Source organism: Lemur catta, chromosome 11, assembly GCF_020740605.2.
Source record: "Lemur catta isolate mLemCat1 chromosome 11, mLemCat1.pri, whole genome shotgun sequence".
Classification (NCBI taxonomy): Eukaryota; Metazoa; Chordata; class Mammalia; order Primates; family Lemuridae; genus Lemur; species Lemur catta.
Window position 1 is genome coordinate 49,068,244 of NC_059138.1, and position 26,994 is coordinate 49,095,237.

The following is a 26,994-nucleotide window of genomic DNA, read 5'->3' on the forward strand; positions in this document are numbered from 1 at the left end:
CTGGGTTTTTCACCTCTAAGATTCTGTTTTTCATGTGAAAGAGAAACAAAACTTCTTAATTTGCTTAAACTGATATTATTCTGGATTTCCTAGTATAGGTAATCAAATGTAATCTTACCTAATAGAGCACGCAAATATCAGGGCCTTTTATTTTGGACTAGCCTTATTATCTCTGGACTTCAAAGATGAATGTATGATTTAATGTTAATATTAAGCATCTCAGCTCAAAAACTACATTTTTGGATCTAATTTTTTTTTTTGCCATTGAAAATCTGATTTCAGTTCACTGTCAAATACATTTAAAATTTGAAACTTCCTTTTTAAAAGAAGAGTAGGGCTCATAGCAGTAATCATCTGTGCCTGAACAACACTTGCAAGGCTAAGAATTTCAGCAGCAAAACTATAAAGTAAAAGACTTAATTTAAGTGGACAAACAACTTACAAGTTCATTGGTTTCCACCTTAAAGCCATTCTGATACATTCGAGAATTTCTAAGGCTTTTATGAGTAGAATTCCTAAATGTGCGAGATTTCCAGCCATTCGGGGTCAGACCAGTGGCAGCCTTTTCATCACTGAGTTCAAATTCTTCTGACTGGATCTGGTTCCCTGATGTCTGAAAGAATAAAAAAACATTAAAGTGTGTGAGTGTGTGTGTCCCCCAGATGGATGTAAGCTCCAAGGTTAGGACCAGAAAGCAATTTTGAATATTACGTCTGTCAAGATGTTTAGATTCCATAACAACTTCTCACTCAAGGTTAGCTGGAAAACTATAAAGAAGTGTATCAACACACATAAGTAAAAAAGGTTAAAAATGACAGGTCAAATTTAATTTGAACAATATAAAAGCTGGAGTATAAAAGAGTATTTTCTAAAAAATTTTTTGTTTGTTTTTGAGATAGGCTAGCAGACAGTTAGCATCATCATAGTTCACTGCAACTTTAAACTCCTGGGTTCAAACCATCCTCCAAGCTCAGCCTCCCAAGTAGCTCAGACTATAGGCATGAGCCACCATACTGGGCTAATTAAAAAAAAAATTTTTTTTTTAGAGACTGGGTCTCACTATGTTGCCCAGGCTGGTCTTGAACTCCTGGCCTCAAGTGATCCTCTCCCCTCCTCAAATGCTAGGATTACAGGCTTGAATACAGCCCCTGTTCCCGGCCAGTATTTTCTAAAAATTTAAAGACACATTTTTCTTAATCCAAAGGGTATGTAGGAATTTCCTCAAGATGCAAGAATCCAAAGAACAAGTAACGATTGCCAAAGGGAAGAAGAATAAATAGAAACATTACCAAGGGCTTATTTTTAAAGCTATGAACAAAGGAAAGCTGAATCAAAGGGCCTTCTCACTAGCTACCCATGGGAGATAAGGCTGATTTCCTCGACTGGCCAAGTGCATCTTACTCCTTCCTTGCAGTCCTGCTCTGACTCACACTTCATCCCAGGTGACTCAACACGAAGGCTTAGCCTCATTACCAGCTTTGAGGAGAATTCTATCCTCAGTGGGAATGGGGTGGGGAGTGGTGATTGAAGGATTTAAGCTCACCGCCCTGTGAGGGAAGATCAAGCCTTGCTGGAGCTGGACTTTGGGTCTGTTTCCCTGTTTGCTTCTCCATGTCTGAGTACACATCTGAATGGTCTGTCCAGCACCTTAGTCCTTGTAGTATTGTCTTGTTCTTGCTCCTCCCTTCAGGTCCTGCCCTGGACCCAATCCCATGGCTAGTGTCTTATTGTACCTACAGTAGCATATCTTGATCTCTCGGCTTTGCTGTTGCGCTTTCAACACCCGACAGAATGTTGCCCATGTGTTTATACTTTGCTTTGAACCACATTGCAATATATTCTGTTTGGTGGACTTTACTTATTACTGAAACAATTTTTACACCATCTCACAACCAAAACCCAACCTAGGCTAAAGACATCACTCCCATCTCTTCCCACACTGCCACCAGATTCATTTTCCTAAAGGCAGCTCAGAATCATCCACAGCTTTCCACCACCTGCTTAAGCGTGGATCCTCCAAGATCTAGCTCATGGCAAGTCAAATTGCACCACTTCTCATGAATGTCTCCCCTTATCTTCTCCTTCCTTTGTAATCTCATCCATGCTATCTAGAGGTCCATCTCAGTGGACAGTTCTTCCAATAAGCCCATTCAGATTTTAGCTTCCTTCTATGACCTAATGAACATTACCTGTCTCTCTTGCAGTATTTTTTTCTGTGCCTTACCTAAAGCATTTATTTAGTTGGTGTTGGGTCCAGCTGAAAGGTCATTGAGTTTCAAAGCCAGGATGGTCACTTTTCACCAGGTGATAAAAAGTATCTATTTAAAAAATAGCCCTCATTTCTTCTGCCCAAACATATTTCAGCTGGCTCAAAGATTTAATTGTAAAAAGCAAAACAAGTGCTGAAAGGAAATATGGTTGCATATCCTCAGAACAACCCTAAATCCCGAAGACATGGAAGAAAAATTAACAATCTAATTACATACAATGTTAACACTACTTTATGGCAGCCAAACAAACAACAAAGTGAAACTGGAAGGAAGAAGGCAGAAAAAAAATCTTCCCAATACATGCAAAAGAAGAGTGTATTTCCTTTTTATGTAAAGAGTTTTTATAAATCAGTAAGAATATTATGAACAACACAACAGAAAAATGGCCTAAAACAAGAACAAACACTTTCACAGAGGAAAAAATATAAATGGCCAATGAAAATGGGAAAAGATACTCAATCTCATGAATAGTTAAAGAAATGTGGAGATACTGTTTAGCTCTTTTAAGATAGCAAATATGAAAAATAAATACTAAATGGCTGCCAACAGTTATTTGTAGGGATTTAGATTATGATCAAGTTTCTAAGATATACATGTTTGGATTTTTTTAAATGTTTGGATTTTTTTAAATACTTGGACTTTTAAGTATAAGAATATATTACCTTTCTAACCAGAAAAAAATCAAGATATAGAGCCAACAGTTTACCTAATGGAGAAGCAGTAAAAATTCTTGTTAGAAACAAAACCCAAACAAGGTTGAATTAAAGCCAGGTTGGTCTTTGAGGTTTGAGGCAAGAGAGCAGCATTAGCTTGAGCATCCAGTGAACCTCAGGCTCATCACAGTTCTTCCCTCCACCTCCCCAACAGCACTAACAAGTAGGTGGGAAGGCAAAACCCAAATCAGAAGTGGGAAAAGTGGGCATACCGAGATGGAGGAGTTCAAAGGGCCTAAGAAGCATGGAATGCCCAAGCTGGTAGAAACATCAGAGGTCATCTTAGTCCAAGCACCTGCTCATTTAACAAGTGAGGATACCAGAACCCAATCTGGTTGAAGGATTTGCCCAAAGCTATTGCCTGGTTGGTGACAGGTTTCTGTCACACCAGGCCACTGTTCAGTCTTCAAATGTACAAATTTTCCTGGGAAAGAAAGCTCAGGGAATATGATACAGAAAGATCAGAGTTGTCTGTATCCCTGTGGCAGTCTCATGGCCTGAGTCCCGATGAAGTGGAAGGTCATTCTTACAGGGGACACAGCAATAGGGCAGCCGAGGGAGAAAGTGGCTACCCATTTGAGGATCCAGCACGTCCTTATAGGCAGAATCATAGAGCCCTGGTAACCATTAATGAAATGAAAACTAAAATGGATTTAAAGTGACATTGTATATATTCCTAACTAGTGAAATGATAAAGACCCTTTATGGTGGCTAGACCGTATGGTAGCAGTTGGCAAATAAACTGTGACTGATCCCCTCCTGCCGGAGAACATTATCTGGCAAATGCCAGTCTGAGTTATACAATTTTCTATCATTTCATTTGGTATTTTCATTTGGGGGAATCTGCAAATTTCAGTAACTACCATTTATCATGCCTCTGTTGTATGTCAAATCCTTTTTTGTAAAAAAAAAAATAACAGCTTATTGAAATATAATTAATTTATCATAAAATTCACCCTTTTAAAGATTTCAGTGGTTTTTGTTAAAATACAGATAGATTCAAGTGCTTATTTCTTAAACGTGTAACAACCTCTCACGGTAGGTTTAGTATTCCAAATGTAGAAACTGAGAAAGTTAACTTGGAGTTACTTGTCAGAAAACAAGGCAAAGTTTTAACTTTTTTGACCCACATATACTCACAGTGGCAATATTTAGAATAGAGAAATACTATAAAAAAACCAAGTTTCTAACTTTAGAGAAATGACTAATTTCACACATTGATATAATAAATGGCTGAGTACCCATTAATGACAGTATCTGGATGATGTATATGTGAAATGTTAAGGAAAAAGAACAAAAATATGTGTATATACTAATTACAGTTATATCAAAGCAAGTCTATATACGTCACAAACATAAGAATCATGTTCATAGAATACTTTTAGGTTATTCTACAAAGTTGCTCAAGTGACTGATCACAATAAAATGTCTTGTTTGATAATAAGACAAACCAATAATTATCCATATAAACTGTTTTAGAAACTAAAGTGAATGATTTGTTTTTAAACCAAACTATTCACTTCCTAGAGCCACCAATCTTGCCATTGGTCTTATTAGGATCATCTAAAAACATCTTAAAATCACACAGGACCTCCCCCAACCACTAGAGATCCCGGCTTTTCAAAAGGAACCCTACAGAAGTGCGCTGAGAAGGTTGCCAATTGGCAATGACGTCCCTAAAATGTTTATGCGAGTCTCTAAGCACTCCATACAACTCAGAGATATGGCTCTTTGGACAAGTGTGAAACAATTCTCTTGTCCTCTGACTCCTACCACTCTGATCATCCCTAATCGTGTGGTAGAAAGGACCTGTTAGTTCGAACACATCCCCCAAGCAATTAGGAATCTCTGTCCTAAGGAATACATACATTCACAATGTTTTTAGCACTTTCTTTTATTTTCTCGCTGCCCCACCCCCTTCACAGATTCTGAATTAAAGTCTCAGACATAGACTTTTAGGCATCTTCCTGAAGTTTCTTATTTCTCAGTATAGCATAAGCTACATTGTAACTTAATAATTTAAATACTATATTGAGGCGCAAACAGAAAAAAGTCCTGGGAAGCAGATACCTGCATGTTAACAAGTTTGTAGTACACCCCTTCCTTCTTCATTAGCTCGCTGTGGCTTCCTTGCTCCACAATGACGCCATCCTTTAACCCAGCAATGACATCTGCATTTCGGACCGTAGACAGTCGGTGCGCTATCACAATGGTGGTCCTGCCTTCTCGGGCCTAACGGGGAAAGGGGCAAAAACATGGTGCATCAGGGCTACTGTATTGACACTGTCAATTAACACGCACAATTAAGCACTTGGATGGATGCTGTTTGCTGCTGATGAGACAGTTTACATTCCAGATCTCCATGAGGTTATGGCAAAGGCATCACTCCTCTATGAAAGATAAAAGTCAGACAAGTTCAGGACCAGACAGGTAGCCAACCCCTTCTGTAAGAGGATAGATTACTCTGGAAGCTTACCATAGTGTCAGTGTTTCCTCAAGAAAAGCAAAAGTTTGACCCTTCTTAAGTGTTTACACTTGTCTGAGTTGCCCAAGCTGTGCGTTAGATGGAAACTTTACATGCTAGAAACTTTAGCAGAAATATTTTAGGGAAGTCGTTGACAAGTGCCAGTTTTTCCAGAGCACTTCTGTAGGGTTCATTTTGAAGAACCCGATCTTAGCTGTAATTCTGATGGACCGCGTGCAGGCAGTTTAGGTGAAAATATATTATGGATAAGTATTGTTTAAATCATAGTTCAAAAACCGTCTGAATCACAATCTCTAGGGTGGGTCCGGTTACTCTGCTCTTTAACAAGCACCCTAGGTGACCACTATGCATGCTAAAATCTACAGATCACCCCACTAAGTAATTCAGTGAGCTCACATGTTTGCTTGGTGGGTTCATGAATGAGCATTTAAACCCTGGATAATACCCATCAAATTATCGATGTTTTATCATTAATAATGGCTGCTCTTTCTGACACTTATTAGCCCTATAAGGCCAACAGCTTCTTAGGACCACACCTACTCAGATAGTAAAATCACATCATTAGGATGGTTATTATAGTCCAATTCTCCTAAGTGTTAAAATATACATTTAAAATGAAAGCCTAGATTCATAAAAGCCAAAAAGTGGGAACAATCCAAATGTTCACCAATAGATGAACAGATAAACAACATACAGTATATCCATACAATGGAATATTATCAGGCCATATAAAGGAGGGACGTTTGATGCATGTTACAACATAGATGAACCTTGAAAACATTGAGGTATGTTAAAGAAGCCAGTCACAAAAGACCACATACTGTATGATTCCATTTACATAAAATGTCTAGAATAGGCAAATCCATAGAGACAGAAAGTAGATTAGCGGTTGCCAAGGGCTGGGGTGAGGGTGGAATGTGGAGTGACTGGTTTCTTTTTGGGGTGGTGAAAATGTTCTGGAATTAGATACTGGTGATGGTTACACAACCTTGTGAATATACTAAAAACCATCGAATTGTACATTTTTAAAGGGTGACTTTTATGGTACATTATTTATATCTCAATTTCTAAAAGAAGAATAGCCATGAAAATTCTGAAAAAGAAGTTAATGAGAGGGGAATATCCCGATATTAAAGCATAAAAAGCCACAGCAATTAAAATAGTAAAACCTAGGAGAAGCTAGCACATGAATAGGCAATTTGATCAATAGAACAAAATGTAGAGTCCAGAAATAGACATAAAACATTTAAGAATCTAGCATATGAAAAGTGTGGTATCAGCTATCAGTAGGGAAAAGGTAGATTATACAATAACGGTATTGAGACAATTGTGTAGCTACTTGAAAAAAAATAATGTGGTATTTCTATTTCAGTCCTTAGAATAAAATAAACCCAGATGAATCAATTGTGTTTCAGGAAATATAAAAGAGTAAAATTATTAAAAAGAGAGGGAGGCTAGAATATAGTCTTCGTGAACAACATTTAAGACAATTCTTTGATTTTTAGTATATAAGCCCCAAAGAAGCATTCACAAATATTAATATTAACTTATATGGAAGTTACATGGCTTTGTCCACACATGACAAAATACAGGAAATAATTGGATTAATCTAATTATATTCATGATGCTAATGTGCTGAATAAATTCCTAACTGTGACTGTGTTACCATTATGATGATAGAGGTTGATGATATGTCAACAGATCCATGCAAAGGAGCTGGAATCAGACTTGTGAGTGAATGACTGATGTGTAGGAGAAATAAAGTATGTGTTTCTGAATTTAAAAGTAAGCAACCGTCACCCTTGACCAAGAAAAGTTTGCCAAAGTAGAGTTTTGGCACAAAGAGATTTTTTTTTTTTTCAGAGCTCATTCCGACACCCCAATGATGACAAGACATTGGCAAAGAAATATCCTAGCTTCAAGAACATCAACTGTTAAGAAATCTGGACCCTCTACTAATTTTTGATGTGCAGGGTTGAAAGGTAGGCCTGAACAATGGGAGTACTAATCCATTAGCCTTTCTGGAACTTCAATAAAACAGCATCACAATGAAACCTTTTGAAATCTTTTTATGAAAATCAAAAGTCCTTGGTGAAGGACTGTTACCATAGTCCTTCTTCTATGGTAACACCATGTGTAGGAATGTGCACGCAGGTATAAGACTTCATGATTATTGGCTTTCTTTAATTGTTTACATAGCATTCACACATAAATCTTCCTGAGAAAATAAGGTTTATACAACTTGTCTCTAAAATTGCAAGAGGTAGTTTGGATGGAATTTGTTAAGGAACTTGCACATTTTTATTACTAAACTTTCTTAAATCAAATATATTTACGTATTTATGTTTTTGAAACTCATTTCTAAGTTGTCATTTGACTTTGGTATTTATATTGTGTTGTTAGTACAGATGACATCAGCATTAACCCCAAAAGTGTACCAAGATAAGGTTCTTCCTGTGATCTATGAGCTTAGTAAAGATGCTAGTGAGAGACTTAGAAATATCTGAGCATTTGAGCTTCCCAGGACTTGGGGAAAAAAAAAAAAAGAAATATCTGAGCATGACAAATGACCTCAGCATCCTTAAAATGTGTTGCTTATTTATATGCTTAGGCAAATACACAAGCTGAACTTTATTTCCAGAAAAGCATTCAATCACCTTCGAGAATAAATAAAAATGATGTTATGGCCTACAAAATAGTGTTGAGTATTTTGAATGATTTTTCAGATGGACCAGTGTCTGGGTAACTAGATTTCTTTTCTTTTCTTTTTTTTCTTTTCTTTCTTTCCCTTTTCTTTTCTCCTTTCTTTCTCTTTCTTTCTTTCTTTTATCTTTCTTTCTTTCTCTTTCTTTCTTTTCTCTTTCTTTCTTTCTTTTCCATTGCTTTCTTTCTTTCCTTTCCATTTCTTTCTTTCTTTTCTTCTGTTTATTTCCTTCCTTCCTTCTTTCTTTCTCTTTCCTTTCTTTCTTTTCTTTCTCTTTCTTTTCTTCCTTCCTTTCTCTCTCTCCCTCCCTCCCTTCCTTCCTTTCTTTCCTTTTTCTTTCTTTTTTCTTTTCTTTCTTTCTCTTTCTTTCTTTCTTTCTTTCTTTCTTTCTTTCTTTCTTTCTTTCTTTCTTTCTTAAAATAAGCCTTTTGCACTCCTATTTAACACATCTACTTTTGATCAAAGCAATAGCCCATGTCTAAGAAAAAAACAAAGCTAAATGGCTCATTGCACAGGCTTGGATCTGGGCTCACTGCACTATGGTCAAAGCAACCCAGAACCATTCACCTGTCTCTGAAGACAATGTAACCTGACAGAAAGGTGAATAAGGCTTCATGAGATAGCTTCATTTGCCCTTATGTTTATGTTTCTCAATCCAGATTCTCAAAGCATTGGCAAGAATTTTCAATAAGGTTCTAATTTGGTGGCCTTAGGGTGTTTAGGGTCTACTGACCTTATCCAGAGCAGCCTGTACCTCTACTTCACTTTCCGTGTCCAAGGCTGACGTGGCCTCGTCCAGCAGGAGGATCTTGGGGTTGCGGACCAGGGCCCGAGCGATGGCAATCCTCTGCTTCTGTCCACCACTCAGCTGGGCCCCTCTCTCTCCAACCAGGGTGTCAAATTTCTATGACATAGAAAACATGGAAGTGCTCTTGAAGTATGTTAAATAAAACAGGCTAGGGAGTCTACAGAAATACATGAAGACAACATGGAACTTTATCTTGACTATTGTATCATAAATTATAATAAATAAATACTGAATTTTTAAAACTACTGCCACACTCTGTATAAAGTTTAATATTTCTCAGGGACCAGGCTGTACTCCTTAAACCCCTAACTGAGTCATTCAAGCGATTTACCTAGCAAAGTCAGAAAAGCTTGCATCTCAAACAATATTAGTTAAGCCATCAATGGAGGAATGAACTTAGTCCCATGAGGTGAAATTCTAATGTTGAGGACAACTACATTACCAGGGCCTTTACCTGTGGTAAGTTCATGATAAACTCATAGGCGTTGGCTGCTTTGACAGCTTTCTTTATCTCATCCATGGTTACATTTCCACGGCCGTAACGAATATTTTCAGCAATTGTGGTAGAAAATAGCACTGGTTCCTGACTCACCACTCCAATTATTTCCCTCAGATACCTCACATTGAAGGTCCTAATATCCTGCCCATCAATGTTAACCTGAAAGAAAGAAATAATTCCTATTAGATATTTTAAACCACCTGATATCTAAAGTACTGGGACTATCTGTTATAAAAAAGTCTTAGCTAATATTTAACTTATTTCAGTGATCAGAAATAACAAACATAAATAGCAATATGTAAGAATAAAAATAAAAAGCTGCATACTTATATTTATTTTCTTATTTATAGTTTTTTCATTAATGGATTATTCTTCATAGGCTATATGGGGTTTTATGTGTTTGGCATGCCATTATTTTTACTTACCAATATTAAATTTAAATAAAAATGCCCACTCACCTACCTAATCTACATATCATTTTGATGGCATTATGATATTTTACTATTTTTAACACACCATGATTTACTTTATTTCCCACCTTTTGGACATTTGGCTTCCTTCAAAAATCATTATAAAAGTAGAGAATTACCAAGTTGAAGAGTATGATTTATTTTTTCTCCTTTGGTAACAATTGTTTATGTCTACAATGACTGGTATTTGCTAGGCATTTATTGCTTGTTAAATAAACAATTCCTTAAAATATTTTAATAATTTACAATGTCAGCAGAAATATATAAATATATATCTGCTTCACTGTAATTTACTAGCCATAGGTTTTATCATTTTAATCTGCCTTTTTCTAATTAATAGGTGTGAAGTGATACCTTATATCTGTTTTCATTTGCATATATTTATAAGTGAAGCTGACCATTTCTTAAAACTTTTTTACAAATCTGATTTATTCTCAAAAGATTTACATGGTCATACCCTATAATGAATAGGATGCCTTCATAGAGTCATATTTATTTCTCAAATATTAAGTATAATACTTTTTCTATATATATATCATAAATCTTTTGCTCCAATTATTGCTTTTTTTAATCACAGTTTTATTGATTTTTATTAGAAAGAGGTTTAAGGAAAAACTGAATTAATCAACTATACCATTGGGCATGTCTTCTGTTATTTCAGTGGTAAGAAAATTATTAAATCATTATGTGAACACTGAATATCTCTAAGTTATAGAATTTCTGAAGACCTTTTTGTTCTGCTAACATATTCTCTAAGAAAATATGTATTACTCCAATAATAATAATACTAGATACTTTTAAATCACTTACCCTCAATGGTTGTATTTTACTAGGCTCTTTTTTAAAAATAAAGAAAAATACATATACCTGAACTAACATAGAGTTTACTTTAGTAAATGAGGATGGACCTACGTTTCCCCATAGTAATATCAGATTTATTCCCAAGAATACCTATTAATTTTATCAAATAAAATAAATAATTTCATATAGCCTAGAAAACTTTGTATCATTCATTCCTGAGGTCTCTGTTCCATCCCAATGCCTTTTTATGCTTTTTGGTTTTCTTTTCACCTTGTAGTCTTCTGTTTTCACAACTGTTGTGTTATAATACATTTTAATATCAGGTAAACTCGGTGCTCGCAAGTTGGGACAACTGAGGAAATTCTGAATACAGACTGTGGACTAATATTGCATTAATGTTAAATTTACTGATTTTGATAATTGTTTTGTGGTTATATAAGAGAATGTCTTTCTTAGGAAATATATTCTGAAGTTTAAGAGTATATATAATACACACACACAAACACAGAGAAAGAAAAGATAATAAAGGAAGTAGGTCAAAATATAAACAATTAGTAAATCTGGGTGAAGAGTATATTTGAGTTCCCTGCTTGCAATTTTCTGTAAGTTCAAATTTATAAAAAAATTTTTAAATGGTAAAAAAAATACACCCTAGGCAATTATTGTCCTCCATGTTTCCAGAAGTTTCTTAAGAGACTATCCCACTTTACCCTTTAGCTATTCCTAAGTTTAAGAAAATTCAACTGTCTTTGATGAATTTAATTGCTATCCTAAAATATCTGGTGACCCTGATTGTCAACAATTGTTGTCAACAATTGCTATACAGAATATGTTTGACCAAACCCGATAACTCTTTGAAAGTAATTCTCTCAGTGGTTTGGATGACTGTTTTCCAGTAATTTAGTGGGTTATGAAAAGCTTAGTTGGAACAGAAGAGAGTTGTCTAGCTTCTGTGGCCTTTAAGGCTTCTATTGAATACACTTGTTACATCAGCCCAAAGCTGTGACTGCATTATCCACATGCATTGCAAGTCCTAGCCTCTTTACAAAAATTGGATTCACATGCAGATTTGTTACTAAAAAACCAATTTCAAAGGGCCAATTTGTATCCAGCTCCCCACTTTGGAGAACTTGGTTCTTCCCACTTACCGTACCCTCATCAGGGTCATAGAGCCTCTGTATCAGCTGAACCATTGTGCTCTTCCCACAGCCACTGCTCCCAACCAGGGCCACCATCTGCCCACTCCGCACCTTTAGGTTGAGGCCCTTCAAAATCTGTGAGGGAAAAGAGAAAAAGAACACACTTCACAGCAAAGCCCTAAAAGGAGAGTAATTCAATTCAATTTGAAATTTTAAAAAATGTATCAAATAAGGAATATAACTCCCAAAGGAAAAAGCACGTACATATCAAAATAATAGAGACTTTATTCTTTGAGATTATTAAGCAATCAACCGGAGTTAGGAATTCCTGTAAATATTACTTACAGTACCTTGACATTAGGGCGAGAAGGATAAGAAAAATGAACATCATTGAACTCCAAATTCCCTTTGATGCTGTCTGGTTTGTGTCCTCTCTCTGAAAAACTGTCAATTTTAGGATTCTAAATAAAACAAAATTTAATGACTATTCCATCATAGGACAAACAATTACATTTTTAAGGAATATGATTCAGCAAATTCCAAAAACAGGACCCAGAATGGCACAATCTCCCTCATATGAGATGGACCCCAAGGCAAAGACTATGTGTGTACATGTGTGTATGTCTATGTGTTGTTTAAGGAAATATTCCTTTTCAGGTAACAGGCTTTTCCTGAAAAGTACCTAAGAGATATTCTATTTCATCTCACTCAATACTTCACTTTAAGTTTTTGGCCTATCCTCATAAATTTTCCTAATGGTCAGATACGCATATTTATACAACTGCAATACCAAAAACATAACATAATTGATACAGCCAGGTTTTTCAGCATTTAGTGTAAATTAGTTTATTCATAAATAATGAATGCAATGGATTGGGTTGAAAAGACTAATTGAATGATTACAGCAAAGTTATTTAGGAACCATGTAAACTTTCAATACATTTGGAAGCTGAGCACTTTTTTCATGACCTGGATCAATAAAAAAGGAGATGTGGCTTAGATTAAATTATAAAATTTCAGTTGTCTCCTTTACATTTTATCTGTATAAATGCAGTGACATACTTTGGTATGTCAAAACTATTTTCTTTTTCACTGTAGTAAGTTCAATTTATTCAACATAGTTGATTCAAAATCATATTAAAATGCAGTGATCATTTTGGGGAAGGGCAACCTACAGCAAAACATACTGTCAAATTTGGTCCCACCAATAATTTATCTACCACCCTATCCTGTATAGAAATCATAATATTCTCAAATCTGGCTACAACATGAAAGTGATAAAGATAAAAACTAGGAAGAGAAACATCTTTGCTCTGTCCTGTAATAATAATATATTAGTGCAGATGTACTTTCCCCAAATGAGATCAGTGTTTTATTATCTAAAGATAAACTTGTAGAAATATTAATAAGAGACATTTTGTTTCATTCATTACTAAGAGGAGGTCATTAATTTCATAAAATTAAATTTCATCGTAGTCAGTATGATTTCTTCAATATAGTTGATTCAAAAATATATAATGTAAAGCCAGATTTAATTATCCAAGCCTCAAAGACTTTTTCAGCATTAAAAAAATACATGACTTACATTATCAATAATATCAAAGATCACATATGCTGCTCCTCTTGCATTGGCAAAAGCATCAATACATGGGGCAGCCTGACCAACACTGAAAGCTCCTATTAGGATTGAAAAAAAAACCTGAGCAAAAAAAGCACAAGAGGAAAAGTTACAAGTCACATTCTGACATTCATTCTTATCTACAATATTATTTTTTTTCAAATATACTACACAAAGGATTGAGTTTAGGTTTATCCTTTTAAAATTTTTTTTTAGCAATGGAGAAAAATTTACAAGGTTAATGCAGCATTTCATTGCCTAAATGTGTTTCTCCAACCTCAAAAATAATTTTTTTTTGTCTAGTTTGCCAGACTGTTGCTCTTCTCCTGAATGTACACAGTCAGAAAGATTTTTCAAATTTATTTTGTTGACTCTGAAGCTAATGCCACCACAGAGAAACATTTTCCATCAATATTATTACACTGTCCTATATGACTTCCTCTAACTCTTGTGTGGAATTACACAGAATGTTCCATATGAAACACGGTAGATTTTGGCTTCATGGAATTTTTCTTAAAAATACCATTTTACATATATACATATATTTTTATAAGATTTGTAACATAAAAAGTAACAGTTCATACATTATTACACACTAAATCACTCCCATGTGCACTGTAGTAATTCTTTTACATGGTTATTCTGTCCCATAGCACGCAAGACTTAACATATTTCTCTTCATATTTTCTTCACTAGGAAAATGAATTGATATAGAAAATCCCAGAACATAGCTTCAGGAATCCAGATTAGTAGCATAACCAAGGAAAACATAAATGAAAGAAATTATTCTTTTCTCTTTGAGCATGGTAAAACTTCTACATATAGTTTGGCTTTTCTCAAACAATAGTTAACACTTCACATACCCAAAACTCAAATATCAGCCAAACATCTACCCACTATTCTCAGCACAGGTAAGGACCAGTAGGAAATAAAGAAACCTCCACCAAATTAGGTGTGACAAAGCGAATGCAATAGACCCTGCCCTTTTATGCAGAGCGCTTTGCTTGGATCCCTTCACTGGGGAATAGCACTCTCAGCCCTACAGGGCAGTGTCATTGTCCACATACTCCAGTGAGGAAACTAACACCAGACAGGACCAAGTCATCACAAAAGGTGAATGACAAAGTCAGGATTCAACCTCCCTCCTTCATAAAACATCACTAGTAAATGAGCAAGTGAAGATAGGCGGAACGCTTCCAAACCAACAGCCAGAGAGAACACAGAAGTGAGAAAAAACAGACTCAGCAGTAATGCAAGCTCATCTAGCCAAACAGCCCTCCACCCCTCAATGAAGTCTGAAGACACCACTATACAAAGCATTTTGAAAACATTAATTTTCATAAGGACCCTAAGTCATCATCAAAGAGCCAAATTATGTTCAGTATCCTCTGGTTAGGAGATCGAGAAGTGCAGGCTTTAAAAGATTTCTGTTTAAATGGTTACATGTTGTTCTGACTGTCGCTGACATGGAAAGATAATCACGAAATATTGCTAGTTTATAAAAAAGGTTACAAAAAGGTACACATAGTATGTTTATTAAAAAGGTTACAAAAAGCTATACATAATATGATCCCCGTTTTGAAAGAAAAAAAATGTGTATATATATAGAAAATGATCTGGAAGATAAACACTAAAATTATCATCAATTGTATATAAATTATTAGATTATAAGTAATTTTAATTTTAAAGATTCTGTATTCTAATTCTTTGTATCATTAGTATATATTACTTTTATTATCAAAAAATGAAGCTATTTTCATTTTGATAAAGAAAAACGACCAAGTGTGGTGGCTCATTCCTATAATCCCAGTGCTTTGGAAGGCCAAGGCAGAAGGTTTGCTTGAGGTTAGGAGTTTGAGACCAGCTTAAGCAACAATAGCAAGTTGCCACCTCTACAAAAAACAGAAAAATAAGCCAGGCATGGTGGCATGCACCTGTAGTCTCTGCTGCTCAGAAGGTTGAGGCAGGTGGATTGTTTGAGCCCAGGAGTTTGAGGTTGCAGTGAGTTGTGATGATGCTACTTGCACGCTAACCCAAGCAACAGAGTGAGACCCTATCTCACAAAAAAGAAAAAGAGAGAGAGGAAAAAAAAAAGGAAAAACAGACTAACACAACTTCTCTTTCTGTATTTCAGATAGCTGATGTTTGTTTGTTTGTTTGTTTGTTGAGACAGAGTTTCACTCTGTCACTCAGGCTAGAGTGCCCTGGCATCAGCCTAGCTCACAGCAACCTCAAACTCCTGGGCTCAAGCAATGCTCCTCAGCTTCCCAAGTAGCTGGGACTACAGGCATGTGCCACCACACCTGGCTAATTTTTCTATTTTTAGTAGAGACAGGGTCTCACTCTTGCTCAGGCTGGTCTTGAACTCCTGAGCTCAAGTGATCCTCCTGCCTTTGCCTCCCAGAGTGCTAGGATTACAAGCGTGAGCCACCATGCCCCACCCTGATGTTTTAAGTAATGTACATTTAATATTCTCTTGTACAGTGACCTATCTATAATAACAATGTTTACTTTATTATATAAGAAACTCAACAGCAGAATAAGGATGGCTTCAATTCATATTTGTGCATTCATAAATTTATTCCATTCTTATTTCCTTTCATATGTTGTATATATTTCTCAAATGGTCTAACCACATGCTTTCTTTCTTTCCACACTCATAATTATACCTTGTATATTCTAGAAAGCCAGCTCTTCCCACAGGACAGAGCAAAGATTCACCAAAAGACCAAAACCAATAATCATGCTTATCCTTCAAAGAGGAGGGATATAAAAGAAAAGAGAAGGTAGATGGAGAAATAATCTTTTAGGAGTCTTCATAAATATTGGAAAACTACTTACTGTCATAGCATTTCCAATAGTATATTCTTTTGCTATCACTAGAGTGGATCCATACCAGAAGGCCAGTGCATATGATGCATATATTAACAGGAAGGCGATGCCCATGGAAATGTTTGCTGAAATAGCTTTTTTAATTCCGATCTCTTTGGCATTTTCCAAATGTTTCTGATACCTACCAGAAAACAAGATGGGAAATGTTATAATGAACAATAACAATACATAATCTGAGCCAATGCTCACCTCCTATATAGTTGGAGGTTTAAGTAACAAAGCCATTAGTGTAATAAACCCATCATAAGACCCAGCTTTCTGGGAGTTGAACCAATTCGGGATCAGCCAAGGTTAGAACACATCCAAGCTTTCTCTTTACTGGCCTGGACCCATGTCCTTTGGTGCCTACCAGGCCAACCAATGTTCCTTTGGCTGTTCCAGAATTGAAATCTCACCCCTGGGATATGAAAGAGCTTTCCCAACACCTTCATGGCTAGCATCACAAGTAAGGGTTAAGATGGAAGAAGAGAAACCAAGCCAACCAAGAACTGATTGTAAACACTACGGGGCCTCTTAAACGGAGTCTTAACTTAGGTCCATGTGTCTTCTCTGAAGAACAGAAAATCTCCCTCATACCCATGAGATGAGGGACAGAAATTTTACTTCTTGTTGTACACAAACCTAGGCTTCTCTCTTTGATTTTTCCTTTTTTTAATCAGGCTGACCTTCATCTTTTAAGCCAGTACAAGATTATAAAGTGGTCACTCCTTAAGGGATATGGGTTCTTACTCAATTTTTCTAGATTTTACTTTCATCATCTGTAAAATGGAGTTAATAATGCCTGCCTTGCAAGATAACTGTGAGGTTGACAGGTAATTATAGAAAGTAATTAGTACAGTAGCTGATAAATAGTTGACAAACTTGGTAATCCCTATTACTATCATTATGACTGTATTTGTGTTAGATTTTCATTTCTTCTTGAATTTTGCCCATTCTATTACTGTCACATTTTTGAATAGTAATTCCAATGCATATTACTGGCTGCTTGAATTTGATATAGTTACATATGCCTAAAATAGTTCTGTTAAATTACAATATTTTTTGCCTCAAATTAAATTAAATCTACTTTTCCATGCTTTACTCAAAGAGTGTGTAAAACTTAACTTGGGCTCCCTGAAATTGGGGAAAAAAATCCAGCAGATATATAAGGAGACTTTGGAGTGGGGGGGAAATATCACCCAAATTAGGGTGTTTCTCTCTGTATCCAAAAAACCAACACTACTACTTTTTTAGAGTTTAACCAAATGATAAGGGAATTCATTAATTTTTTAAAAATATATTCTGCCACCAAAATGTTTGTCTCTTTAGTTACATAAAGCACCCAGCTCTTCAGAGTACTCTCCCATGGTCGGGTGCCGTGTTCGTGTGGAAGAGTGCACCTCTGGGGAGACAGCCAGCATGCCACGCCCCACGCTGTGGCTACTCCTGTGTGGCTGGGCCTTAAGGCGAGTGCAGGAAGATTTACATCTGCCCCTGTGTGACACAAGGCTCCAGTGACAGCAGTGGGCATGTCGTCATTACCTTCACTGAGTCAGCTTGCTTACCGGGGCTAATGGAGCGGCACTGATTACACTGACATCCTGAGGTCCAACTGAGGGTTAGTGTGGTCTGTGTGGACTATTGTGTACAGGAAGCAGCAGTGAGAGAGAAAAAAGGAAGAGGTTAGAGAACCGGAAACATGTTGGCTTTGAAGAGGAATTAAGGAATAGAAAAGTAGAAAATGAATTGGAGGGGATTAGGGTAACTTTGTTTTTAATGCTGCACAATTTCCAGGCAGTTTTTATTTCAAAGAGTTGTGGGAGTTGTCAGGAGTTCCGTAGAACAGCCAAAGAAAACACTTCACATGGAATCACACCTCAACTATATTAGGGAATATTACTATTTAAATAAAATATTAAATATTCATTAATATATTTACAGAAAGCAGAATAGCTTTTTTCATGGGTGTATACTTATCCCCAAACTCATTGAGATGTACACATTAGATACGTGTACACAGCTTTTCATATGTCCATGTCAATCATACCTCAATAAATTTTTTTTTAAAGCAATTGCCCAGGGTCTCAAGCACAGGGCCATACAGAAGAGCTTACAGCATGTCTCCAGAGGCTTGTAAGTTTGCCAGGCTTATCCTGGACCATTAAGGCCAAAAGCCAGAGGCCAAGGTGGGAAGCCTTGCTTCATCCTATGGATGACCTACATGGCCCCGCAGAGAATCCTGGGCTAGAACTGGGAGGTCCACATATCCTTAGGTTTTTGTCTTCTATATTCCAGTTCATGGTCATTAAAGGACTAAAAAATAAAATAAACTATGTTGGCAACTATTCTTTAATATAATTGGTTTCCTTTGTAACCCTACGTAATTTGTTCTATGCATTTAAAAACATTATTCTAAGAAGGGAGTCCATTTGTGTTACCAGATGGGCAAAGGAGTCCATGGAACATAAAAGGTTAAGATCCCTGCTTCATAGCCTGACATTAAACTGCAGCCACCAGTAAAGGGTGCTTATATTTTGTGGTGGGAAGGGTTAATGTTAGGAAAGGGAAAGTAATAAACACACACCATAAAAGAATGAGCAACAAAATATCAAAGTGCATTCTTTGCACTAGTGGACAAAGAACCTTCCTGACCTTTCCAGCTCTTTGTTCTGGCCCCCGAAAGCTATCACGGTCTTGATCGCCCCCAGAGCCTCTTCTGCCACGGCACCTGCTTTTGCATAAGCAGCTAGTTCTTTGTCACTAAATGTCGAGAGTATCTGGACAGAAAAGAAACAGTAATGACTTCTGTATGGGGAGAAAAGTTAAAAGACAGTCTGGTCAATGCTTTAACCTACTTTTTCTTTCCAAACCTTATCCTTTACCAAATGTTAAAGTCAGGCAGCAAATGACAAGCAGTGTACTAGATCCAATGGCTGCTTCCACCTCCTACAAAGGCTAGATCTGATCCACCTTGGTGACAGACTCCCCAAGAATGGTGGGGGGGAGGAAATCTACACACAATTCTCTCAATAGCATTTCTGGAAATGTTCCACCTCTACTATGTTTTTCTCTGTTAATCACAAGGTAAAATAAAATAAAACTTTACTGCTTTGAAAGGAGTTACCATCTTTTCCTTTATTGTGTCACAATTATTCATTACTATAAAAATAATACTTCCAGACCTACTCATGCACATCTGTTTAGCTATTCTAATAAGATAGCTAAACAAGATGTTTCAGGAGAAAAGTAAAGAAAGAATCAAAACAAAAGAGACACAAGTAGTTCACTAAGTAAATCATCAACCTCAGAATGAGCAAAAATTGCCAGCAAAATTACTCAAGTTTGAAGTGTTGGCTGAAGTAGAGCAGGTTTTCTATATTTTATTGCCAGGCAAAACTGGCAGAGTACCACTCAACTATCACAGGTAACAATTAGAAACAAATAATACAAATAATTTAAAAATTGTATGTTCATGTAATATTTGGGAGAATGATATATTTTAAAATTGTGTTTCCTTAAATAAGGACATAACTCTACATGTCATTTAAACTACTATTAATACTATGCCAAAAAGATTTACCCAAAGAAATAAGAGCAATGCCAAACACCTGTATTTGAGGTAAGAACTGTGAAATTGTGAATCATGTTAAAAATTAATTTCCTTACTAAAAGCACCATGTTAACAACATGCTTCTGCATGTGGTTTCAGCTGATGTTTAACACAGATCTGTGTAAGTACCAGACTCCTGCATATTAAAAATGACTATATGTGGGGGTTAGCACACAGGAAAATAAATGCCCAGGTTTCACATACCTTTGCCCAAACGGCTGCAGAGAGTCCCAGGATTGGGCTGATGGCCATTATCACAAGGGTGAGTTTCCATCCTCTAATGAATCCCACTATAAATCCTGCAAAAAACGTGGCTACTGCTTGAAAGAACATTCCAACCTTGTCACCAATTCCTTCACTGATTTTGGAGATGTCACTAAAAAAGATCACACCTAAATGGTTACAGGCAGGAGGTCTTCAGTCGAAAAGATGAAGCAGACATCTAACAAACACACAGACAAGTAAAACTTGTTCACACTGCTGTAAGCCTCTTTCAGAGTCTTAGCCTCTTTAATGATATTTTCTCCACTGAAATACTACACAAAAAGGAAATTCAGGATTAGTTATGCTTCTAAGAAGTTAGTATCATTAAAATTGATACTATTAAATGAGTCAATCCTATTAGAGAAGCACTAACATTTTGAGTCCATTTGTTCAAAAGCAGGAGTTAGGAAGAGCATTGCAATGGTAATAGGGAACAGTAATAGGGAAGAATTACCGTATTTCTTATTATAGGGAAGTAATAGGGAAGATGTCTTTGCTTCTACCCTTGTCCTTATTCTCAACCCTGTCTCTTCTCAACATAGCGGCCAGTGTGTGATCCTTTGAAAATAAAAGTCTGTCCATGTTATTCCTCGGCTCAAAAACTTCTAATGGCTGCCATTTCACTCAGTGAAAGTTGAAGTCCTTACTGAGGCTTACAAGGCCCTATATGCCCTGATCTTCCCTCCTTTTTTGACATCATTTGCTCACTGTGCCCTTGCCAGCACTCTTAGTCAGAAAAAGTTTATCATCTATCTCCCCCTACTGGAATGTAAGCACCAAAAGGACAGAGAGCTTTGCTTTGTTCACTGATATATCACGAACAACTAGAATGGTGCTTATTTGTTGGATAAGTGAAGAGTCAACAATTACTAAAGAAAGTCTCTTTATAAATTAGTTCGATCACTTATTCATTCATTCACCATCTTTATTGAGCACTTAGCCCCTGTCAGGCCTTATGGTAGTAAGCTCCATGAGAAACAAACAAGTGTAAGATGTGAGCTCAGTTCTCAAATGAACCTACTATATAAATGGGGGCCAAGCTAACAGATATGGAAAACACATGGTGGCACAGGCTGTAGATGCTGATAGAAATGGCTAGAAATGACTGCCATGTGATCCATTTCTAATATATATCAACTGCTTAAGCTAGCTTTCTTTTCATTTAAAATCTTCCCTTGACAAATTTTCACAGTGGTTAATTTCTTTATGAAAGTGTGACATTAACAATACACTTACTCTGTTAGACGTGTATTGAGTTCAGCGATGTCATTGACGTCAAACCAGCCTATTTCTTGTCGTAGAATAGCATGAAAAAACTTTTGCCTAATTTTCCTAATCTGTCGGCCAGCTGCCAAAGTCCAAAATGAAACTTGTATATAGGCAGCAATAAGAACTCCAGCACCTAATCCTGAGTAGTAATATGCATATCTGGAAAACAATCAGAAATGTTCTTTTAAATACTGTGCTTTATTCATCTCTGTCAGGAGAAATTTTCAGAATTGGGAATTAATCTGTTTATTAAGCTGATCACAAAGACTGTGTAGGACATTATAACAAATTCTAATTTACACACATTAAAATTTTTTCTTTTCTTAAGTTATAAGATAAGCTTCATGATGGCAAATCTATGTATTCACTGGAACTGTTAATATTAGCCAAAGAAAACATAAATTTTTGTTGTTAACTGCAAAAAAAGATGTTAATGATTCATTTTTAACTAGTATTGATAACTTATAGATACAATTTAACTCTTATTTCATAATTGTATTCTAGATTTTCATATCTTATTGTACTGAAGAGTTCATTACTATTCACATACTGCAAATATAGGAATAAACAAATTGAACGTGTGAAATGGTTCTTAGTGTAAGTTTTTCCATATTCTTTTTTTTGAGACAGAGTCTCACTCTGTTGCCAGGGCTAGAGTGAATGCCATGGCGTCAGCCTAGCTCACAGCAACCTCAGACTCCTGGGCTCAAGCGATCCTACTGCCTCAGTCTCCCGAGTAGCTGGGACTACAGGCATGCGCCACCATGCCCGGCTAATTTTTTCTATATATATATTTTAGTTGACCAGATAATTTCTTTCTATTTTTAGTAGAGACGGGGTCTTGCTCTTGCTCAGGCTGATCTTGAACTCCTGACCTCGAGAGATCCACCTGCCTCAGCCTCCCAGAGTGCTAGGATTACAGGCGTGAGCCACCATGCCTGGCCCATATTCTTTTTAAATATTTTTCATATTCTTTATACAAAGAACAAAAAAACTTCCCATTTGTCAGAATTTGGAAATATTTTTTAAAAATATGATAAAATGTCATGAATTCAAACTAATTTGAAATGAAGGTTTAACCAAAGTAGTAGAAAGTTAGTATCTTTAAAAATAATAAATATACTTCATTATTTTCAAATATATTTTTAATATAATTTTATGAAATGTTTCCAGATAGAAGCCTTTCAGGCCTGCTGTTGCATACAGATAGCACTCATTATAATCAACAATTGATATGCAAACATACAAACGTTACGTTATAGGCTTTTGAGACTTTATAGAGAAGACTCAAGGAGGGAGAAATGCTATAAATGGCATTACTGGATCAGGTGACAAAATTGGAATACAGATAGTATATTAGATAAAAGTATAGTATCAATTAAATTTGCTGAAGTTGATAACTATACTGTGTTTATGTAAGAAAATATCCTTAGGAACCACATTGCAGTAAAGGACCATGATGTATGCAACTTATTTTAACTTGGGGGCTCAGGGACACAAATGATAATAGGTGAATCTGGGTAAAGAGTACAGGTGCTCTTTGTATATTCTTACAACTCTGTAGTTTGAAATTATTTTCAAATGAAACATTAAAAAAGTACATGATATATATACACATATATGTGTGTGTGTGTATGTGTGTGTGTGTGTGTGTGTGCATGTGTATATATACATATATATATATCAATTACCTAGTCATTTCTTCTTCCAGAATTCTGCCTGGATTTAGCAGCGACAATGAAAAATTCACTAAATAAAAATAAAACAAAAATAAAACATTTTAAATAGACTGAACTATTAATAGTGAGAAATAAAAATAAAATCTTAAGCACCTTGACTGACTGAACAGACCCCATCTTGCCCAAGGGGACCCCAAAGAAACCTTAACACTGAGTTCCCAGCCATGATGGGATAGAAAGTTGGACACGCCTCCTTATACCCTCTCCCTCCCCAACCACCATTAGACTTTCTTCCCTAAGGGTTAAACAGAAACCAGCCCTTTGGAAAGACTTGCTCCACTGCTCATTTCAACCAACCTCATGACTGCATTTCCCTTTTGTGGTTTTGGCACAACAACTGACCAGCATTCCTTCCTGATAACAGCCTACCAACCATGGAGTGGTTCTGGCCAGTCTATGGAGGATGAGTGGTAAGGGTTTTCATGAGCTCTGCTTTACCTTTCAACATCAGAGGGCTGAAAACTCCATTCTTTTTTTTTTTTTGAGACAGAGTCTCGCTGTGTTGCCCGGGCTAGAGTGAGTGCCGTGGCATCAGCCTAGCTCACAGCAACCTCAAACTCCTGGGCTTAAGCGATCCTCCTGCCTCAGCCTCCCGAGTAGCTGGGACTACAGGCATGCGCCACCATGCCCGGCTAATTTTTTTTTTTTTCTCTATATATATTTTAGTTGGTCAGATAATTTCTTTCTGTTTTTAGTAGAGTCGGGGGTCTCACTCTTGGTCAGGCTGGTCTCGAACTCCTGACCTCGAGCGATCCACCCGCCTCGGCCTCCCAGAGTGTTAGGATTACAGGCGTGAGCCACTGCGCCCGGCCTGAAAACTCCATTCTTGGATCAAGCCAATTTTTGAACATGGGTCTCATGGAGGGGTATGAAGCTCAATTATGCATGTGCATATTTCTCCTTTCATAAATATCCATCACTCCTCCTATGGCTTATTAAATACATACATTTGGCCACCCCACTCAACGTAAATTTCTGTTCTCTTTACCATTCCCTGAAAGTACTTGCTTTTGGCTTCCAGCCATAGGCCATGCTTCTCAGCCTGCAAGAAGGCCAGCCTGCAGGCTGTAATCCTTTATGAGAAATAAAACTCTCATTTCCAAATTTATAAACCTCATCATTCTTCAGTTAACAATAAAAGATTTGTTAAGAATGGAAATACATGAAAGCGAGATGATGCTTTATTTAAGGTTCTATTTAAAAATCACTTTTTTATTTTCACACTCAAGGGCCCTCTTTTTACTTTACTCAAGTAAAGAGTCCAAGGGTTTAGGTACAGGTGTTCAAGGGCCCAGATGGGGGAAAATAAGCTCCCCCAGGGTCTCCGTTATCCTAGCAGTCTCAGCCTTTAGCAAGTCTCAGCCTTAGGAAAAGGCAGCACAGAGGAGCTGATGAAGGGACAGGGGAGCCACAAGCACACAGCAGGGAAATAGTTAACATAGAAAACACAAAATTTAAGGGGCATTTTTTTTCTTGGTGGCTCAAAGCACTTTACCGATACTTGCTTCTACATATATTTTTATATGTGTGTTTTTCCTTTATGTGTCTCCTATGACACAAATATGGGAGAGGCTGAATTATATTCATTGTAAAGGAGGAAAAATTAGACAGAAGAGAAAAAGTTGCTCAAAGGCAGGGCAGTGGATCACTGGCAATTAGTCAACATCCTGAATTCCACGTTTTGTATTTTGGTAGTTTTACCAGAATTCTGGCAGTATTAATTGGAAGGAAACATATTGTTTATTAATTTGAGCTAATTTGATAAAAATATCAAGGTACCTTTCCTGGTTTTCAGGCTTTAATAATAGCTAACATTTATCAAGCATTTGTTATATGCCAAGCACTGTTCTGAACACCTTAGATAATGTTGATTCACTTAGTTCTCTTATGAGGTAGGACTGTTTTACAAATCCTCATTTTACAGAAGAGGAAACTGAGGCACAGAGAAATAAATTACCCAAAGTCACACAGCTAGCAAGTGGCAGAGCTGAAAGTCAGCCCAGGCAGTTTGGCCTGTGCTCGTAACACTAAACTATACTGATTGATTCATGTGGTAATGACTTATTTTTACTTTTTTAAGAATACAAAGTGAAAAAAAAAAAAACCAGCCTATATCAACTGCATTCACAAAACAACAGCATAAACTATCACCATAGCATTGCTGAGAAAACACACCAGGGTAGGCATTTCCCATTTCCCATGATCCTAGGAGAGAAACTGAGTCTCTCTTTGTTCCTTTATCATGTGCACACAGCCCAGCGGTCATGTTTTCTGGGTGCTGTGTATCCTTCTTATCTTTTTCCAAAGTGGAGATAAGGTTGAAATTTATTTAAAACTCAAACTACTGTCAGAATCAACTACCAGGTATGTGGCCCCAACTCTGGCATAATTGTTCCCTCAGGATTATAACTTCTACTGATATTTACAGTGAAATGTTTCTGATTTCTTTTTTTTTTTTTTTTTTTGAGACAGAGTCTCACTCTGTCACCCTGGGTAGAGTGCAGTGGCATCATCATAGCTCACTGCAACCTCAAACTCCTGGGCTCAAATGATCCTCCTGCTTCAGCCTCCCAAGTAGCTGGGACTACAGGCAAGTGCCACCACACCCAGCTAATTTTTCTATTTTTTGTAGAGACGGGGGTCTCACTCTTGCTCAGGCTGGTCTCGAACTCCTGAGCTCAAGCAATCCTCTGCCTCAGCCTCCCAGAGTGCTAGGATTACAGGTGTGAGCCACAGCACCCGGGCATGTTTCTGACTATTAATCTAGCCCTTTATCAGCTATTAGACCCTCGAGGAGTCATGTCCTATCTTCTCTTCTTATCAGTTCAGTTCTGTGTGCTCATTTCCTTCCTGAGGTCTTAAATATGGCAAATTGGAACTATGTTTGGAACTAGAGGCAGACAAGCTATTCTAAAGTCATGGTATTTGTAGAAATCATTGTGGTTTTTTATTTCCATGAGCATGGAAAATGGGTAAAATCTTAAATGTTTTTTCTCCTCCAATACCTGCCTCAAACTTTTCAATTCTCTCAATGAGGGTATCATAACTCAGAGTGACTCTCCCCCTAGAAAATAAAACAATCTATGGGCATTTCAGGTTTGACCCGTTCCTTTCTGGGAGTCTAGGCCAAGATGGGGAATCAAGTGCAGGCTTAATGACCCAAGGAGTCCCTGAGCCCCCAGGAAACTCAGAGTTTCTGCTGGCTGGGACAAAAGTGAGTCAAATGTCTGTTGGTGTGTGCCCCAAACAGTCGTGGGATTCTAGCTCTGGAAGGGGCCCACACCTGGTCTTGTCAGATGCTATCTATTCTGTGTCAGTCTCATAAACAATCTCCAAGTAGCCAATTGGTTTGTGATTCTCAATGCTGTTTGCCCTTTAGAATCACATGAGGAGCTTTAAAAATACAGATGCCTAGGCTCCACCCAAGCCCAATTCATCCAGAATCTTTGGCTGAGTCCAGAGCATCACATTTTTTGAAAGCACCCCAGGTGATTCTAATATGCCAGGAAGGAGAAACTCCCACTCTAGTCCATTTGAACACCTCCTCTAACAAGGAACTGGGGAACTCTTGAAGCTACCTATTCATTTTAGAGAGCTCCCATATAATCCATCTTTTTTATAGATAAAGGAACACAATCTTAGAGTGGTTCTTTCATTTCTAAGTTCTCACAGTTAGTTTTTCCCAGTATTTATTGATCGTTTACCATGTTCCAGACACTTTACATCAATCATCT

The 26,994-nt window shown here is 36.9% G+C and overlaps 1 protein-coding gene across 4 annotated transcripts in view; it reads right to left on the minus strand.

The window, feature by feature from the left end:
- Positions 1-26,994, minus strand: part of ABCB4 (ATP binding cassette subfamily B member 4) — a 63,664-nt gene that overhangs the window by 24,842 nt on the left and 11,828 nt on the right. For 2 of the 4 annotated variants that reach the window (XM_045565466.1, XM_045565467.1), the window contains 12 exons: positions 23,213-23,270; positions 21,489-21,680; positions 20,193-20,364; positions 19,031-19,155; positions 16,349-16,520; positions 13,475-13,588; positions 12,240-12,350; positions 11,899-12,024; positions 9,435-9,638; positions 8,906-9,076; positions 5,054-5,215; positions 443-613 (listed from right to left, as the gene is read on the minus strand). In XM_045565466.1, coding sequence (XP_045421422.1) covers positions 443-613; positions 5,054-5,215; positions 8,906-9,076; positions 9,435-9,638; positions 11,899-12,024; positions 12,240-12,350; positions 13,475-13,588; positions 16,349-16,520; positions 19,031-19,155; positions 20,193-20,364; positions 21,489-21,680; positions 23,213-23,270 — 1,778 coding nt within the window. Of the gene's footprint in view, positions 1-442; positions 614-5,053; positions 5,216-8,905; positions 9,077-9,434; positions 9,639-11,898; positions 12,025-12,239; positions 12,351-13,474; positions 13,589-16,348; positions 16,521-19,030; positions 19,156-20,192; positions 20,365-21,488; positions 21,681-23,212; positions 23,271-26,994 lie in introns of those variants that run through there. The other 2 variants (XM_045565468.1, XM_045565469.1) reach the window with 2 other exon arrangements.